The sequence below is a fragment of the Hydra vulgaris genome, chromosome 05 (assembly GCF_038396675.1).
Source record: "Hydra vulgaris chromosome 05, alternate assembly HydraT2T_AEP".
Classification (NCBI taxonomy): Eukaryota; Metazoa; Cnidaria; class Hydrozoa; order Anthoathecata; family Hydridae; genus Hydra; species Hydra vulgaris.
The window spans coordinates 38,629,587-38,651,016 of record NC_088924.1 but is presented as its reverse complement, the minus strand read 5'-3'; the positions used below and the strand labels follow the sequence as shown (position 1 = coordinate 38,651,016).

At 30.1% G+C, this 21,430-nt stretch overlaps 1 protein-coding gene across 2 annotated transcripts in view; it reads right to left on the bottom strand.

The window, feature by feature from the left end:
* Nucleotides 1–18,080, bottom strand: part of LOC100196995 (dnaJ homolog subfamily C member 5) — a 42,879-nt gene extending 24,799 nt beyond the window's left edge. The window contains exon 1 of one of the 2 annotated variants that reach the window (XM_065798122.1): nt 17,931–18,080. In XM_065798122.1, coding sequence (XP_065654194.1) covers nt 17,931–17,998 — 68 coding nt within the window. In that variant the 5' untranslated portion in view covers nt 17,999–18,080. Of the gene's footprint in view, nt 1–2,516; nt 2,718–17,930 lie in introns of those variants that run through there. The other variant, XM_065798123.1, reaches the window with a different exon arrangement.
* Nucleotides 18,081–21,430: the final 3,350 nt, after the last annotated feature.

Here is a 21,430-nt window from a genome sequence, read left to right as displayed (position 1 = left end):
CAACTTAAATTGATATAAGTCAATGTAAAAAAATAGATAAGAATATAACAAAAATAAAAATATTTTTTGATATACAATTTTTTCGGGACTTTTTTTAGTCAGTATATAAAGGAAATACTTTATAAATTGTGCTAGAAACACAGACAATTTTAAAATTAGTTTTTCAAATGTCGTTGCTAAACATTACAGTTTTTATAATTGCACAGGAAAGCAAGAAAACTAATTCCTATTTATTTGTAATAAAAATTTTCTTTTTTTAACAAGTTTTTTATATAAAAAGATGAAACAATGCTGCAAAATTTGGAGACTAGTGCATTGTTAATTTACTGAACTTTCTTGATGACATTTTTAGGAGCCTATTTAAAACTTTTTTTTTAGTTTTTAAATACAATTTTTTACACATGAATTTTAAAATAACTATGAAATTCTGGTTTTTTTGAGACCCAGGTTGATATACTAAGAAAAAAAAATTCACTGATATATGGGAGCCAGTGTGTAATCAAGGGTCATGGTGGGTAAACTTTCTCAAAAATTAAATAAAACCGATGACTTTTCAGTTACCTTCAAACCAAAGTTTATCTGTTTTTTATATTGGTAATTGGAGATACCAAAAATTTGCCAAAAAGTCACATCCCTAGTGTATATATATATATGTGTGTATATATATATATATATATATATATATATATATATATATATATATATATATATATATATATATATATATATATATATATACTTTTTACATACAACAATTAAGATGTTTTGTTTTGACTTTTTATTTTAAAAATATTTTATATTTACCAGTGTTTTTTACTGCTAGTAAATTTCGATATTACATACAAAATGATTTTAGATTAGATAAAAATTCAATGTTTTTTTTTTTACCACAGATAAAAAAAATATGTATATATCGATTGAGCATACTTTTTTTGATCATGTTGAAGGTATATAGTAAGTAAAAAACATTTTGAAAAAAATTCAAGCTTGTAAATATATATCTCAGCTGCAGTAAAATATATTGAAAACAACTCATTAAGTTAATGCTCTATTGATGACAAGCTATTCTGGTAGAGAAGATCTCCAAAATTGTCAATACAAGACATGTTTTGCTCTTTTATATAATAATAATGACCAAGACTCTCAAGAAGGAGGCATCAAGTGCAAGGTTTTACAATATAAAAAGTAAAGAGTTTCTGGGAATGATTAGCAATGCCAAAGAAAGATCATCTAATGCAACAGTTTGTTATATTTTATGCAAATTAAGATAAAATAATAGAACTTTAGATTATCTTAACAGTAAATATCATGTAAAAAATGTAGTTTTGTGGTTTTTTCAAATGGCCAATAAAAAAAGGAAGATTTTAAAGAAGCAGTTTTGCAAATGCCAAAAAACGGATAAAAGAAAAAAAGAAGTTTGAGCAAGAGTGCTAGTGCTATCTTTTTTAAAAGTTTAGTAATTATTTAAATTGTCTACCAAGCAACTTGATAACTGATGACATAATGTTGAAAAGAATTTTTGCATGAAAACTTTGCTATTAATGGTATAATAAAATATAATGGTATAATAATAATAATAATAATAAAATTGTAAATTAGTTTAACTAATTACATTTATTTTAAAAAGATAAGTTTATTTATATTGATTAAATATTTTTGACTCTAGGGTGTGTTAAGCTATCACCACAACATCCTCCTGCAACTTTTAGTTACAATTATTATATTTGTTTAGGATTTAAAATCAAACTTTGGTAAGTTTTTGTATGAAAAAATACAAATTTTGTAAAAAAAAAATTGTTTTATGAAAAAAATATCCATGTATTTTCATATTTTGACATGTTGCTACCCCCTCTGTCCCCCAAGATACGCCCAGTAGAAACCTATATAAATTTGTAGCCCAATGCTCCACCTATCTTTTGATACTAAGTTATATGTATTTAGATAAGAATTGACAAAGTCATAATAACTTAGGTAAATAAAAACTAAATTTTGACCACAATTTCTTCAACATTTCCATATATTAAAAATTTGGTACTCAAATATTTTAAACCTCATAACTTTTTGCAGAATTGTTCGATTTTGAAAGTTTTTTCACTATTAAAATATTGTATTAAAGCTCTTTCTAATGATGTATAACTATTTTGTATTTGATCAATTTAAAATTTTCAATCCACATACCTATTAATTTAATGGTTCAAAAATTGGTCTTTACAGCATCTGCCCCACAACTTTGATTTTTATTAGTAAAAGAAAAGTAAAAAAATGACTAGCAAGCAGCTTATGGGCATATATCAATGATTATAATAGTTGTTTAAGCTGCTATCATTTCTAATAAGGTTTTGCTTCTTAATAACTGAGCATAAAAAGTTGTTAAAAAGTTTTTTAAACTCAAATATTTATCAATAAAATGTTCAATTTAACTAAATATATACGTATAAAAGTATAAAAGTAAAATATGAGACTTCTTTTTTTTTAGATTTTGATTAAACTTTCAAACATTTATTTTTTGTACTTACTCTTCGTGATGATTAGATTTCCCATTTTCGTTAGGAAACTGTTTTCCCATAGCAAAGCAATTTTTTACATAAGTTAAATTTTAACGAGCCATTTTAATAACATTATTTTTGAATGTTTTTGTAAAGCGTTAGTTTACCATGAGACCTCCATGTTTATTTCTTATTGCGAATCGCTGAGGTAATCCAGGAAACAATTTTTATAGCATGATTTACACATGGTATTTTTCACATCACGTATTTGTATATTTTTTAAAAATGGCGCTTGTTTTACGTTAGTTCTGGTGCAACAATTAAAAAGATAAACAATTTTAAAAAAAGCAAATTTAATGTTTTATATACCGTAAAGATGCCCAAAGTTCGGTCACCATGTAATTTACACCATGTAAAATTCGGTCACCATGTAATTTACACCATGTAAAATTATTAACCTTTGAAAATTAACTACTTTTTTTATAAAAATTAGTAAAATTTTGAAATACTCTAACTTCGGTCATTCAAGGATAAACAACGAAGGAGACAATTCATATTGTGAAATGTTGATAAGTGTTGCAAATGTAAAATTTACCGGTTACTTTACCTGTAAATTTACCAGTAAATTTTGACATTTTTATAATGTACACACACCATGGTATTTTATTTGAATAAAAAATTTGTTCATAATTTCAAAACTAACTGACGGTTCTTTGAGTTCTGAAAAATGTCGTGCTTGTGATATTTTTTTTGGAGATAAAGTTACAGCTCAACGAAAATTAAGGATGCGTTGCAAATCCTGTGACGATTGATTGTGTTGATCTTGTTGTTCTACTATGGTCAATGATATGTGCAAGAATTGCCAATAAACACACAAATCTCATTTAAAGCAAAGTAGTGATTTTTTGTTGATTGAAAAAACCATTTTAAATTAATTGAAAAATATATTTTTAATTTTATTAACCAGTAGTGTAGCAAATGTGATAATGGTCAAAGTAACGAAGAGATCTTAAAGGGGGCGAGACGTATCTGTTTTACAAATTAATTTGCAAATTGCACACGGCCCTAATTAATCAGGGCCGAGAGATAAATTTTGCTGACAAAGATTTTTAAAAAAAATGTCCTTGTTGGCTGAAATTTGCCGACTCCAGTGTCCAAATTTGCCGACTAATTTTTGATAATAATTTTAATACTACTTCTCCTTCTCCCCCTTCCTTTATCCGCCTCAGGACGGCCTTGGTTGTACTAGAATCATGTTTTGAAAACATATAGTTTAAGATTAAAGGTAAGTTTATCATCTTTAACCAGCTGCAGATGTCAGACAGTGGACATATCTGACAATACTTTATGAACTGAGTTATAATGGAACCTAATTTTAGTACAACTCCTGCATAAGAATATAATGAATATATCCTGAAAATTTCATTGTAGTTCCACCTTTTGATCTTGATATTGTATTCTAAATAACTACGTAGATTTCAAACTTACAAATGGTAAAAAAAACCTAAAAAAAAACTTTACTAATTGAACACCACCCTTATTATGTTGTTATTACCATAAAATAACTATAAAATATTACCTATGCCAACGCTGTTTTTTGCTAAATTTTTTTTTTTTAGCATTTAGCAAAAAAATTTAGTAAAGTATTGAAAGTTTATAGTAAAGAACAATTAGCCTATTGCTAAAATCAAAATTCAGATATTTTTTTATGACATAAAAATGCATTAGCATTATCTAATCTCTCCGTTTAAACTTATACAGTTTTTTTGTTTGCTGAGCTAAATTTTTATATGAAAAGTATTAAGTAAATTTAGTATATTAATATAAAGACTAAATCTTTTTAATTAAAGTTTTAGTTTGCTTTAGTATTTGATATAAAATCTGTAATTATTAATAATTAAAGTTGAACTCGCTTTATTTCAAAAAAAAAATTATATCATTAACCATTAAAAATAAAGTATTCAAAACTTGAAATATCTATTCTGCAAAATATTCTTGAAATTGTTTCGCTATCTTTGAAATATATTCAAAAATACTTATTTTGAAAAACTGCCAACTTTAAAAATACATTTTTAAAAAATTATTGGATATTTATTTATTTATTTTTACCATATTAATGTTTTACGGCAACATAAAATAAACATATTTATAAAAAGTGTTGAAGGGACTTCTAGAAGATAATATTGATCATCATAAAGCCATATAAGTCTTATTACAATATATAGTTTCGAACAATAATTAAATCATATAATCTTATAATTTTCGTAGTAAAGTAGTAAATACAACACAGTTAAATACATGTTTAAAATAAAGGAGATAAAGTCATTAGAAACGGATAAAGTGAAAAAATAATTTCTTTTAACTTCTGCTTGAAGGAACTTTAATTCAAATACAAAAACCGATTTAGGTATAACTGTTTTATTCCAGAGATACGGACCACGAAAAGTGGTCCGGTTTATTTTTGCAAAATTAGCATTGAGTTATCAGTTCATAAATCATATTTATCTTTAGCTTTAATTATACAAAGATTCTAGAATACACAAGTTGATAAGATATCTTTTCATTTACGCATAATGCATAAAGTGTTATATGGATAAAGTGTTATGGGGTCATCCATAAATGGTCAGTAAATATAGGGGGGAGGAGGGGAAGGGAGTGCTGGACAGTTTGACATTAATTGAAAATGGGGAGGGGGTGTGGAGGCCAAAATGATGTCAATTTAAATTATTTTTTTAGTTTTAATGACCAGATTTTAACGGTATTTACATCTACTAAATGGTATAGAAATGATGCTTTGTTTGTGGGGAAATTAATGTTAAATGCGGGGAACTTGATATTATATTTTATTAAATTATTTATAATGTAATATTGTAAATTAATATAATAAGTTTCCCAGAGAAATTAATTAAATAACAACTACTAACGTAAAATAAAAATTACTATCGTTTTATTAATATATTGCCATTTGACTGCGAATCAAATTATGTAGAAATATTAACTCTTTGTATATAAAATTCACAATCGTTATTCGCTCCCTAACGGATGTGGTTCAAAGTAGACTCATAAAAGTAAACTCATAAATTTGTCATTTTTTGAAATTAAATTGTCGTTATTTCAAAAACGAAACTCTAATTGCTCTCTAGTGGATTGTAAAACGTGATGCAATGCAAACACATAAAGTCTATCAAAAATTCGAAACGCTAATTTTTCCCTAGCGGGTTGAAGAAATTCTTTTAAAAAGCTTGCGCTAACGATGAGCAAAATCATTATTCTAATTGTGATGTAAACAATACTAATAAATCAATATTAAAATATGGATAAAACCGCATTACTTAACTTATTGATGGTCTCGTATGGAAATGCTCATCCCGATAAAAAAAAGGCTAATATCCAGAAAAAAGTCAATAGTACATGGATTTCATTAAAAGAAGAGAAACTGGTGCATAAGGATCTTGAATCAAGAGTAATGTATTTAATCAATTTATTTAATGAAAAGGCAAAAAAGTTCAAGAGTAAGCAATTATCATTTTGGGCCAATACTCCAAAACAGTCTACCCCCTTGTATACTCCACTTGAATTTGACAAGAATTCCTCACAGTTTGTTGAGCCCACCAATGAGCGATCTGTTATTGATGATCAACAAAATGCATTAACTTTGAGTTTGTTGACCACGAAAAATCAAAAAAAATCAAGAACAGTGGCTCAAGATTGACTCAATTCTGAGATTGCAGCTTTTAATTGTAAAGTTGCTGGACTGAAGACTAGAAAGAGAAGTGGATTCATTGCTGAAGCTGAAGAGGATGATTTGAAAAAATCAGAAAGAAATCTGGTCGACCGTCATTAGAAGTACTCTTTGGTGCCTAATAGAAGGGGAGAAATATCACTAAAACTTAATAAGCAGGGGGGCTGGAATAAGCGGGGGGGGGGGAGGTTGGGAATTTTCGAGTTTTTTTAAATACTTAAAGCAATAACTAAGTAATGTTTTTGTTAATTAATTACATATATATTAGTGTCTGAAAACAAGTAAATATATAATAAAAAAGTACTAAAGTCCAAAGAAGAAATATCAACAGAAGTCCAGTTCAAATAAGTTTCTCTCTTTACATATTTTGTAAAATGTCAAATATGTTACCCTCGTCCTCTTGCTCAACATCGGTATTATCATGAGTCTCTTTTATTCGTTTCTTGACGCTTTTTCGAGCCTCGTAAAAAGCTGATTTTATTTTTTTTAGATGTGGCTTGAAAATAATACTAGTTTCATTTTCCTCAAACACCTTCTGCAGTGCATTTAAAAACGTTGCGTCCTTATTAATCAATGGATCATCTGAATCACTGACATTTGTCAGTGATGGAATGGTATTGGAAGGATTGGCTGTAGCTTCAACCGCCACAGTTGGTGTTAAATCAGGCTGTGTTTCAGCATTGTTCTGTTCGCTATCACTTCCACTTTCGTCACTTGTGCCATCAGTTTCATTCCCATTTTCGTCTTCTAATAAGTAAAGATCGTCCTTGATATAATCCAACAATTCCAAACCCTCGTGGTTTCTCCGAATACTTTTCGGTGGAATCAGGTTCTTGATAACCGACTGCAGGTTTACTGACACAGGTGATTCTGTTAGCTTCTTTCGAAATGTCTGCATGCCCTGCCGATCAGCGCAAACAGTTTGTCTGAGACCAGGTGATCTTCCGATCTATCCAATAAACTGGTAACGAACAGTTTTTTCAATACCTCAGCAAAGTCATCTGGAACGTCTCTCCAAGCAGACAAAAGCATTTTGACCATATCTTCGTGTTTCGGTGAAGGGACTTTTTTTTTATCCACTTCCAGCATTTTTAACATCAAATCCATTTCTTCGTGTCTGTTTAATGCCTTAAGACGGCGATGTAGATCGGTATCATTTGCTTGAATGAAACCAGTGATACCTCCGCCCATCACAATTAGAATGTAGCCGCGTTGATAAAGAGCTTTTCTAACTTCTGGCATTAGGTGGACAGCGTAATCATCCAGGACGTAAATTGCAAAATTCTTTTGTGTGAAAGGATTGAAACGATTCGGGAGATTATTTATCGTTTTGATCATGTGCTCTAATCGATAAGATCCACTTGGGGACCACTGGTAATTGACATTATCAACTTCTACCTTTGCTATAACTCCTTTACCTTTGAAGACGAATTCAGGCTTCAATTTAATGTTTGAAACGCTTGAAACCTGTGTGAATACAGTAACGCGCTCCCTAGAAAGATTATGATTTTCCTTAACAAATGTCTCTTCACCTTTAAACGACATTGTCTTCTCCTGTGAACTTTCATTTCTGTGGAGGGGCATTTGGTCCCCATTTATAATAGGAGGATCAACCCCATATTTCTCGATAAAGAAATTTCGAACTGTCCAGACATTTTGGAGATAATCACGTAGTCTTATCAGAAGATCTTCTTGCTTGATTGAATAGCGTTTGTTCGGTTTTCTTAAGCTGACTCCGTATTCATTTTCCCAGGATTTAATCCATTTATTACTAAATTTGAGTTTCTCTTGTTCAGGAACTGAGTTTTGAATTAGCCATTCGCCATAAAGTTGCTGTGCTTTCAGCTTGAACAAACGTCCCTTCAACGATTCTCTCACGTCTACGAACCAGTGGAATAATTCTACTCTTACTTCTGGGGCCTTCACTTTACGACCAGCACCAGCTCCTCGCGATTTTTTCGGTGGACAAGAGGAAGGATCTTGCAAACGCTCTAGGTCGTTTTATGAACGGGATGCAAGTTTAACTGCTTTTACGAATTCAGGGTCGTCACCTTTTGCATCGACCAAATAAGTATAAAAGAATCGGACAGACTTTGCAACATATCCAGTTGTCGGTTTTATTGGCACGTGTCGTTTTCTTTTTGCATCGTATTTCGTCTTTCCTTTGTTTTTTATCACTTCGGCATCGTACTCTTCTTTGAACTTTTCCACAATTTTTCCGAGCTCTATTTTTTCTACGTTACTATATTGGCTTCTTTCTGTCCTTTTAAAAATTCTTTTCGTAGTCGCCATTTCGTTCTTACACTCTGATATTCAGTGCCGGATTAACCCTTGGGCAAATAAGGCACATGCCTTAAGGCCAGCAAAAAATCCAGGCCACAAAAAATTTTTACATAAATTTATATTTGTCTTATCTTTATTGATGAAATTATTATAATTATTCCAATTATTATACACATTTTGTTCATATATCAATTTTACGGTGTCAAAAATTGTAACTAATTCATTCTTATAAGTGATAATTTTTTCCTTCTAAAATATCGATTTAAAATATTGTTATAAAATTGTAATCCTTTAAATTTATTAGTAGGTTTAAAGAAGAAAAAAGCATCACATTTACTGCAGAAAGAACTGGGTATAGCTTTTTTGTTCAACATGCCATATCTTAAATGTTTCTATCAAAACATATTTGTCACATATTTTATTTATTGTTGATATTAATATAATAAAGCTCACTAATATAATATGGATTAGATCCATGTATCTCAACAATACTGAGTGACTTTCATTTTGACTTTCACTATCATACATTATTATCTATATATATATATATGTATGATTTTTTATCATATATATATATAAAACAATATGTTTAATCATTATTATATCACATATCCATTTTACATATTCTAATTAATATTATTTTAATTTATAAATTAGTTCTTGCTATAACATAGAAAACGTATATACACTATACATGTAGAACTTCAGTTCTGTGACCTAGGGGTATAAGAAGCAGATCATTAATAAGTCAAACAATCAATCCCAGTGAGTAATTTGCATGAATTTTTGAACACCATGCTCCTGAAATAAACGAAAATAAAATCCTTCACTTATAGGAATCTATAATTTTTAATGAATTATGTTGACGCTGTCATCATTATTGTTAGATTTCTGTTGTAATTATTATTTTAATTGAACAAAATATAAATTCTGATCTTTCCAAGTTGAGTCTTTGTCTATTTATTGATGGATTACCTCTCTTTAACAGCATAGTGAAATGATTTTGGGTTATATGTGGGTGCATTCTAGAAACCCCATCATCTGAATTCATAATTGGTGCTTATTCTGGTAGTTCAAAACCAAATTCATCAAATGATTTTCTTCTGGTATAGTGGTAGTTTGATTTTAAATTATTATTTCAAATATTAAAATCTATATTATATATAGGTTTTGTATGTTCTTATCATGCAGTTCACAAGAAATCAATTTTTAAAATTTTACATCATTTTATGATATGACTTTATGAATCAATTATTTTTAAATCGAATAATTATGCTATTGAACACATAAAAAAACGTTTTTAAAGATCACTTTTACGTTTTACTTTTAGATTAATGTCGATACGTAAAGGTGGTTGGGCGCGAGCGAAGGAGTTAGAGAAGAAAATGCATGACGAAGATAAACTGTTAAAGAAAATGCCCAAAATCAATTCATTTTTCACTGCCACGAACAAGGTTGATGCTACTGATAATATTACTCTCAATTCCCCACCATCCTCATCAACATCTCAGGTAGGTATTGATCACAAGGAAGAGGCTGCAAAAATTTCATTTGAACTTGGACATACTGAAAAATTTGAAGACAGAGCTGATACTGGTTCAGGAACCATTCCCAATGATGTTGGGAGTTTTGGTGACATAACAGATCATGTGCGTAACATGTGCATCAGCCTTGGAACAATCCATTTTCGAAACTTGGCAGACAGTTATCCAGAAACAAAGCGGAAATACAGTGGAGTGAATCGCTTCCTAAATTCTAGTGTCTTCAAACGGGTTTTGCCAAAGGGTGGTATCGTTGATTGTGACAGGCTTGTTTATTCTCCAGCCAAGACATGTGTCTTCTGCTTTCCCTGCATTCTGTTTTCATCTGACCGGTCACAGTTGTCTGGCTCAGGATTTAAGGATTGGAAAAATATGACACAATACTTAAAATCCCATGAAATCAGTGCAAAGCACATACAATCAGTTCTCAAATTTTAGTCAAAGAAGTGTTGCTGCTGGGAGAGTTGACGAGTAATTGCACAACAATATGTTGGAGCAGCGCAATTACTGGAGAAATGTCCTGTCACGCTGTGTTGCAACTATTACTTTTCTTTGTGAGAGAGGTCTCCCTCTTCGAGGTGAAGTTGTTGGCTCCAGAGAAAATGGGAATTATTTGGGCATCTTGGAGCTGATTGGTCAATTTGATCCATTTTTGTCCCAGCACATCTGTACTTATGGCAATCGCGGACGCGGTCACACCTCATATTTATCAAAAACAATCTGTGAAGAATTAATTGCAATGATGGGTGAACAAGTTATGGATTTCATAAAGGATGAGATTTCAAAGTCACGGTATTTTTCAGTTTCAGTAGATTCCACTCCTGACATTACCCATTGTGACCAGCTGACCATCATTCTTCGTTATATTAATATGGTGGATTACCAGCCTGTGGAGCGTTTTTTGACATTTATCAATATATCCAGTCACACAGGGCAGAATCTTGCTGACACACTGCTTCAGTACTTGTCAGATCAAGACATCGACTACAAAAATTGCCGTGATCAGACATATGATAATGCCAGCAATATGTCTGGTAAATATATTGGCGTGCAACAAATCCTGAAAAACAAAAACAGTTTAGTGGACTACATTCCTTGTGCTGCCCACTCGTTGAACCTAGTTGGCCAGTCAGCTGTGGATTGTTGCGTTGAAGCAGTTTCATTTTTTAACATATTGAATCGCCTGTATACTTTCTTTGTAGCATCAACACATCGTTGGGATGTCATGATGACCCATGTTAAAAACCAACCAGAATGCCTTGTTCCAAAATACCCATCAGATACCCGGTGGCCTGCTTGAGCTGATGCTGCAAAAACAGTGTTCAAGAGGTACCACCAATTACAAAGTGCTCTTCAGGAGATCTCAGGGGATTGTAATCAGAATGGTAGCACAAGGAATGAAGCGGGTTCATTGGTCAAACACATGGATACTATTGAAGTTGCCCTATTGTGTGAACTTTGGAATGACATTTTGCAGAGGTTCAACATTAGTAGCAAGTTATTGCAAAGTTCTACAATCGAATTAACTCCAGCTATTGGTCTGCTGAAGAGCTTGCATATATTTTTGGATGAATGCCGAGAGAAGTTTGATGATTATAATCAGAAGGCAGGTGATCGCTGTGGCAACAGCACATATAAATCTGAAAGTCAAAGACAACCAAAGCGTAAGAAACAAATCAATGATGGAGATGCCGCAGATGCTATGGAAGGGATGTCAAACCAGCAAAACTTCAAGGTCAATACCTTCTGTGTCATCATCGATCAGCTGAAAAATGCATTAAAGAAACGCATTAAAGTTTACTCAATTGTGCTGCAGAGATTTGGAGTTCTGACTGAGTATGACTCCATGACCGATGAAGATATTGACATTGCTGTTAAAGGAATGGTTACTGTGTACTCGAAAGACCTTTGTTCTGATTTTCCAACAGAATTTCGACAATTTATGTGCTGGTATAAAGAACAGAGAAACTATGAAGAAGGATCAAGTGCACAGAATCAAGTTGATTCAAGTGCTCAGAAGATGTTTAAAATGCTGCACAATTCTGGTGTATATCAAGCATTTCTAAATACTGAAATAGCACTCCGGATCTACTTATGTCTGATTTCAACCAATTGTTCAGGAGAACGTTCGTTTTCTCAATTGAAAAGAATTAAAGATGCAAAACGATCAACAATGGCTCAACGGCGTCTTTCTGTACTTTCACTTCTTTGCATTTAAAGTGATTTGCTCAACAAGGTCAACTTCAAAGAACTAATTGGCAAATTTGCAGTTATAAAAGCGCAAAAATTTTAAATTATGTAGTTTTTGCCTAATAAATATTCTTTTTTAAATTTTACTTTTCTTCTTTTTGTGGGAAAGTCCGTATTATCTGTATTTTCAGGCCACTTATTAAAATGTGCCTTAGGGCCAACAAAGCCTTAATCCGGTACTGCTGATATTACAACGTATACAAGTAAATAAGTACTGTAAATGATATGACGTGACCATAGAAAGAAGAAAATTTCTTTTTTAATGAATAGTGACATAACGATAGAAAGAAGAAAATAGAACGTTCTTTTTTTTAAAACAAAGTTTTTTGAATGAATGATATTACGTAACGTAAGTAATTAGTGAAAAAGAAAATTTCTATAAAAAATTGTCTTGTCTTGGATGGAATTTTTTCTAAAATTTGACAGCCGGGGGGGGGGGGGGTTGTAATAAGAATGTACTCGGTGAAAAATTTTTGAAAAATTAATTAGCGGGGGGGGAGGGGGAGGGGGGGGACGTCTATTAGGCACCAAAGAGTATATCAGCCTCTTCTTTTAAAGGCGATTATGGATATTGCTCTCCATGGTTTGTCCGCTGATGAAAGACGCCGGTCAGAGGTTCTTCGAGTATTGATAGCTTAGCTATGTTTGTTAATATTGTATTTGTTAGAATTTTACTCTTAATTAGTACTTGCACTATTGTAAATATCCTTGAAATATTAACAACTAATTTCAAGATTTGATTTGAACATAATTTACGAAATAAATCCCGTTTTCTGTAAAAAAGTTAATTATATCCAAATATATTTCTTTATGATTTAGAGCATTAAAACTCTTGACGAATTGACATCCGAGATGAACAAAATTGGATTTGCAATCAGCAAGAGCGCTCTCTATACTCGTCTACTTCCGAGAAGTTACGGAACATTAGAAGGCAAAAGGCACGTCAAAACAGTCCCTGTTAGATTGATCAGTCCTCAGAATGAATCTCATTTAAAACATGTTGACGAACTCTTTTGCAGTTCAACTATAAAATATTTGGAAGAAGTTTGTTTTATTTTAGGGTCAAATAAAGTGTCTTTCATTAGCCAAAACGATAAGGCTAGAGTGTCAATTGAAATCACATCAGCCAAAAAACAGGCGCCGTTGTTGATGCATTTGAAGTAACGGGTAACTCTCCCGGACCACGACTGGGTCGTGGCTGCTAAACACAAGCTTATACCATCTGTATACGCTGAAATTAAGATCAAAAAAGATGGTCTCGCAAAACAGATGCTGTTACTTATTCTGGACCTACCTACATTGATGTTCGATCAGGAAAATGCGCATCCTTGACCGCCTTCGCTCATGGATTAGACTTTCAGCGGCTCTTGGATATCAAAGAATTCGACTCTATTACCAGAGATCCTCAAACTAATATGGTTAAGCCTATCGTTGTGTTTAGCGTCGATGGAGGACCCGACGAAAATCCCAGATACCAGAAAGTAATTGAAATCGGGATTTACCATTTCTTGAAGAATAACCTTGACGCTCTTTTCATCATGACAAACGCTCCAGGCCGCAGTGCATTCAACAGAGATGAATGGCACCTCTAAGTAAAGAATTATCTGGGGTGATTCTTCCGCACGAACATTACGGAACTCATCTTGATTCTCAAGGTGATTTGACAAATTTTAATATTAACATTGACAAAAGTTAATTTGTAAAAATAATATAATTTTTAACCTATAATAACCAACATTTCTTTTTAAATCAGGCATGACAATAGTTGAAAATTTAGAAAAACAGAATTTTGGTTTTGCTGGACAAGCTTTGGCTGATATTTGGTCTGATCTACAAATTGACGGTTATCCAACCATTGCAGAGTATATTGATCCAGACAAATCAGAGCTAGAGTCAAGGAGCCTTGTATTACAGGATCAACGTCGGATTGCCAATCATCTTCGTACAAGTCAATATTTTACTCAAATTGTGAAATGTGAAAATAGTTCTTGTTGTCGGACTATTAGAAGCTCTCACTTTACTCTAATTAGAGCAAGATTTCTTCCACCACCTGTTCCTGTCAACCAAACGAGAGACGGGCTCAAAGCAGTAGATGTCTCAGAAGGAGCAAAAGAATGGTTTCCATCATCCGTCTTTATGCTCATCACATCAAACATTGAAAGTATTCTTCCTCGTACTACCAAAGGATTTCCAATTTTGTCGTATGATGCGTTTTGTCCATCAATGCAGTCTAGCCTAGCTGATAGAATCTGTAAAAAGTGCAATATCTACTTTACCTCTCAAGCTATGTTGAAAAAGCACGCTTCTATCTATTCTTCTCCTCTAACACTCCCTCTAATTAATAGGGTCCAACCTGTTCGTAACACTGCCAAGCGTCAGACAGAATTTTTGGCAGTCATCGCCATGCAGAAGAGTTCGGAAACTGCTGAATGGTTAGATGAAAATGAAGTTGACGCAATGAATTTGATTGTACCTCAAGAATACGATATCCTTTTAGAGCGCGGAGAGCATTCACTACCTATTGTTTCAATCGATGATCACTTCAACAACCCATGGGAAGATCATATTTAATGAGATATCGACTATTATATAATATAATTTGATAAGATCTACTATTATATAAATGTATAATTTAGTCAGAAAAAAAATCAATGGTTTTTAAGCATTTTTAATGTTTTTTAGGAGGGGAGTACACAAAAACTGACATCATATATAACGGGGGGTTAGCCAGAAATTGACAGAGTTTGACAAAGGGGGGACGGGGAGTCGAAAAATTGAGAAAAAACTCTGACATCATTTATGGATGACCCCTAATATGATATGTTCAGTAAAACATTATTTTTGCAAACGAAATTGATTTTCGCATTGAATTTAACGTAGAGTAGTTAAAAATTCTATTGTAAATTACCCTTTCAAATATTATATATATATATATAAAATATTTATATATATAATAGAAAATAAATAGATAAGAGAAATTAGACGATTGTTAGAGACAATAAAAGAATAAGGAATTTCTTATTTTAAAATTGGATGAATTTTTAGCTGATTTTATTTAATCATGAAAGATATAATTCTCAAAAGGTTTTCTAATACTATTCATTACATATGTCATCGTCACCACGTGACTTCTGAATGTTTAAGTAAAACTTTTGCATCATATCAAGCTAACTTGTTAATGCAAAACTTTGAAACTCACAGAAAAGTAAAAAAAAAAAAAGAAAAAAATACACTTAAACCTAATTTTAAAAAGAAAATAATAAAAAATAAATTGAAATAATAAAAAGTAATTCCCTAGGCATCTTAGTGTTATGGTATGAGAGTATATTTTCATCAATAATAATATTATGTTGCGAAAGAATATTAAAGACAATTTTATTTAAGAGATTGAATATACTAAGAGCAATTTTTTTATGTTAGATGATGATGGTCTTTTTTTTCAATTATTAAAATTAAAAAATGGTTTTAGTACTTAAAAAAAAGTACACTCAACTCAAAATGCAATACTGGTTTATCTTCAATCATACACACAATACCTCAATCTAACAGTCTAAATTATAAATTTTCAATATAGTTTCTCGTATATACTTAATCTGATTAACTATTTATTCTTAAAATAACATGATATTGCAATAAAATTTTTAGTCAACAATGCTCTCAAAATATTCCATTTTCGACGAAGATGATTCGTGTTGTCAAGACAATGTCAGTCGAGTACCGAATATATCCATATTCAGGATTTTTTTTTTGTTCTTAAATATTTTTTAACCTGAGCCTTTTTTGTTCACTGATTGAAGTTTTTAAAAATGTGAAGTATATAAATTTAATGAAATCATGTAATTACGACACGAAACCACGCACAGTGGGACAATGGAAATTTAATAAAATCATGTAATATATAAAAATTATTTAAAAAAGTAAATAATAAATTATGAATTAAAATGGAACCGTAAAGCATTTTTCACTTAAATGTTTTACATGTTCTTTTCATTTAAAAAATTACTCAAAATTCTACTTAAGTTTGAACAGCGAATTACGACACGAAACCACGCACAGTGGGACAGAATTGCTTCAAAACTGGACATTTGACGATAATGGAAAGAGGCGGTATGAAACATTTTTTGGTGGTAATCTATAAAAGAGTCTCTAGTCCATCTTACCCACGTGTTTTTTTTAGGGTAGAACTGACCTTTAACCCTGTAGAACCCATAATCTAGCTCGATTCTTTTGTTTAAAAAATAACTCGCTTGCACAAGTTATCAGTACTACTTTGTTTAAATAGTGTTAAAGCTGAAGTTTGTTAAAAGTTCCAAATTTTTTTCAGGAACTCTTCAATTTTAGGTTTGCAGCTATCTTTTTAGGTCAATTTTAGGTTATCAATTTTAGGTTTGCCGCTAATGAAAATGCCGCAATCAATTTTAGGTTTGCCGCTAATGAAAAAAATAATTTTAAAGTGCTAAAAATATACATTAATAGGTCTTTAAAAAAAGTGCATTGAAAATATTTTATCTTGAGTTAATTTTTTCAAACAATGCGCTTTTTGTTTATGTCCTCACTTAGATGCAGTTTTAGACTTTTTTTTTTTTTAATGAAATTGCTGATGATTACAGATTGTGAAACTTTTTTTTTTTTGCACTTATTGAGCCCTTTCGTGTGTATTAGGGAAAATGTCAATTACATCAATAGAAATGTGGTAACAAAACCAGGTCATGAACACTTGAACTAATGACTTTTTTTTTTGTTAGATCTGTTTTGAGCAAATTTAAACGAATAAAACTAATCGAGTTTTCGAGTAACTTTTTTTTGTAACTTTTTAAATTAAATTTGAATTAATGTAATTTATTTTAATGAACCGATTAGAATATATTTTAATAATATTTATTTATGCAAGCTTTTTACTTTTTTTTTTTTTTTTTCTATTATCACCGTGTTTTTTTTTAAACTTTACTCGAAATTACTCGAAAATACATTAAAAACTTCTGACAATTGTAAATAAATGTTTAAAAATCTATAGAGTATTTTTCTTTAGTCTATCAAGTTTCCTTAAAATAATTATTTAACTTAAAAATCGAAAGCAAAAAAATTAATTTTGTCCAGTATAAAGCTATTCTGCCCCACTGTGCGACGTGCGTGTTTATAATTACTACATTTAAGGCATCTGAATATTATTTTCACAATTTACCTTTTTACTAGTACGTGAAATTACACTTTATGCAACGACTTATAAAATATTGAAAGTTTTCAAATATAAGATGAAACCGACAGTGCAACTTTCAACTAAATTTATCGGAACATCTTAATAACCACACAAAAAATATATTCGCGTAATTAATTATTTTTTATCACCCCTAAATATTTTTTAATTGTACTAAAGCAACCTACGTTTATGAGCCTCAGATTTGAGTATTATTTAAAAATTTTAAATGAAAGCGGAATTGAGATCATCTAATGTCACATCTATAAGTTTTAAACAATGGAAAATCACTTAGTCATTTTTTTTATTAATAAAAAAATTGAAACTAAAAAAAACACAGCTAAATTTGCAGTATAAACAACTCAAGGGTTTACGATGCTAGTTTAAATATAATCTAATGAATTTTTTTGTTTATAGTAAAAAACATTACTAACTTCAGTAACTGTTCTCCATCTTCTCTTTCGTCATCGTCGCCTTTCATAATTTTGTACTTTGCACCCATTTTCAACGGGCGTTGGTGTCATGTTTGTAACATTGTAAATTTTTTTTAAAAAGGTCTAAATCAAACTTATCAACTTATTACAAATGAAACTTATCAACTTATCGCAAATAAAACTTTTTAAAAATAAACTTTGATTAATTTATAAAACCCTAAACGTTTATTGAAATAATTTCGGAAATTAAGTTTTTAATAGTTTAAATTAAAAGTATTTAATAGTAAAATTTACATAGTTAAAAATAAATAAATAAAAAACAACGAGGTAATACATAGTCCCTGAATATTAAACTTTTCACTAATATCTTGTTCAGACAGTTGTGATGTTATTGTTTGTGTTATTTTTTTTTTTTTTTTTTTACAATTCGTTGTTTCACAATACTTTATCGCTCTACGAAAAGAGATTTTGATTGGTTTATTGTTCTAAACAAAAACTAATAAAAAGCTTTTTCGTAAAATCCTTACAAAAAAATAGTAATCATCCAATCAAAAGCTAATATTCAAAATCGAAATGACAGTTTTATTTAAAAAACAACTAAAACTGCAAACGGTATAAAAAATGTTTAAAATAGTTCAATAAAATGAGTTAATAAAAAATATTCGTTTTCAAGTGTTACGAAAACTAATAAAAATTAACTTTTTTTAAATGTTTGTAATGGTTTCCTAAAAACTGACTTTGATAATCCATGTTTTATGAACGCTTAAAATTTTGTTTTGTTTTCTGCTGTAGATATGTTTATATTATATATATGTTCTAGAGACAGCTGGTTCTTTTTAGACAAAAGAGTATCTTTAATAAAGTTATTTACATCTGCAAGTCAATTTACTTGTTTGTAATTTTGCCTCGATTAAACTGAAAAAGTAATCTTTAAAGGATACTGTCAAAAAAAATTCGAGTCTAAAAAAGCAAAATAAATTTATGAATAAAAACAGGTAAATTTTAACTATAGACTAAAAAAAGATAAAATCATCAAAGATCAAATGAAGACGTTAATATAAATATATTATTCTTTAATTTTTTCTTTGATCAAATCGATAACCAACATTTAAAAATTAATGTATTCAAAACTCATTAACCTCAAACTACAATTTTAAAAAGACTTAAAAAAACAACAACAACAATTTTTTAGTTTAAATCTGTTTTATGTGGTTTTGATTGATGGTCAATAAAAAAATATTTTTAAATAAATAAGATAATATATAAGAAGATTTTTATGTATGCTTTTGATATGTAATTTTTACTTCCTAAATTTCATGAAAGTATTTTTTTTTAGTTTCCTAAATACTTCCTAGAACAAAAACGTTAACATAAAACATCAAGTCAGGTAAAAACGTTTAAAAAAAGCCTTTGACAATGCCTTTAGCAAACGATTTTTAAACAGCGTAACCTTTCAGGCAACTGAGCATAAACCTTTGTTAATAGATATTTAAAAAGGTCCTTGTATTTTTTGATATATGAGAAAATTAACATTACACCATTTGCTTAAATTTTACATTGTTGCTTGGGTTTATGAATAATACTTTTTCAAAATATATTAAAAATAATAATATGATGGCGACGAAATGATTATATTTAAAAAATAAAAAATTCCGTTAAAAAAGTATTGTAAATTTATTTTTCATACGGAAATTCTATATTAAAATTTTATCATAAATGTTTCCTGTATAATTAAATTAGTAATAAATTCTGCGTAACTAAAGTGTTCTTAATAAAAATACATCTCATAACACCAGCCTGGTGTTATGAGATGTATTTTCTTTTGCCCCACTTTATTTCTTTTAGAAATAAAGTGGGACAACATGTCCCCCCCGGCGTTTTCGGCCCTGCTATTATATTAAAAACTTAAAAATATCGATTAAAATGCAAATACTAGAACGTTCAAAAATTAAATACCTTTGCGTCAAATATGATTTAACAAACTTTTGAAATTAAACTTTTTCACTGAAACTTAAACTTTTTCACTGAAACTAAACATTTTTATTGGTTAATTCAATTGGGTAATCTTCAAATAAATTTTATTTATTAAAAATGCTAAAGGTTGTTAAAACAAAGCTAACACGTAGAACTATAACAGAACAATGTATAATACTAAAGAACAAAACAAAAGAGAATCATCTGTATCGGTATCAAAGAAATATGGAATTCCAAAGCGAGTATTATCTGGATGGTAAAAAGAAAAAAGGGGCCGTTCACAAACTACGTCACGTAATTCGTAACACGCTCTGTATGAGTCGTCACTAGTAGTGTTACGACTATTAAATAATTCGACTGTCAACTGAATTGACTAATATATTTTCTAAAGTCGACTTAAATTCAATTTAGTCGAAATATGGGAATAATTTATTTTCTTGAAATAAATTATCATAAAAATAATTAATTAAATTATTTTCGCTTTCTATTTTTTAACATCATATCATTTTAATGTTAATGGAGCAAAAAAATATGAGAGAACGAACGCTCCGACAACTGAACAATATATTCCCAGACCCCAATGGTTTGAGGGCTGCCGAAAATACTTGCTATATATTAAAGTCTTAACAATTATATTTACAATGTGATCGTATAGAACATTTAGATTGTGGAACTTCACAACTTAATTTTGCTCCAGGGCCCCGAGCCAGCTTAAAGCGGCCCTGTATGAAAGTATTAATGAAAATCAAATTTTTTTGTTTTTTTGTAGTTATTAAGGTGCTCCCAGAAGTCCTTACGGTCTTATTACAGGGCAACGAGAAGAGCATGAATAATGTTAATATGTTATGAATAGATAGATAGAAAAGAGAGTAAACAAAAAATAGGTAATAGTTATAATTAGAGATGTTATATTTCCTAAAATAGCCATTCACTATTTACACTGCTACCGGCAAATAATAAGTAAGTTTAATTTTCAAAATAATAAGCAAATAATTTAGTAAGTTCTGTTAGGATAATGTTTTGCGTTTGTTGACCAACACTTTATGGGTTTGATATCCAGTTTAAGCGAAAGGTTTCATGTAAAAACTAATATCGTTTGCAATTTGAACTATTCTTTCTCACATCTTCATATGTGTGCATTTTTTTATAGAGATTAGTTTAATCGTTTTCATTTACATTTCTTTTTTTTACGAAGCAAAGCTGAATGAAGAGTATGATGCGTTTATACATAACTATAGTTAAATCAGAATGATGTAGCAGTCAACAACTAATGTGTGTTGTTACACAGCCAAATCATAAGTTAAACAAAAACGCCCACAGCTTAGTTAACATAATGTGGGTATTCTGGAAAAAAAAAGTGAACTCAAAAATCTCTGTTAAGAGAAATCAATCATTTAAGTTTTCTTCCAATTTGAAACTTTTCTAATCTTATAAAATTACATCTAGTGTTGCCCAATTGAATACACCATAATGTTAAGTGTTTATTTAAAAAAAATATTTATAGGTTTTATTATTTTTTTAATTTA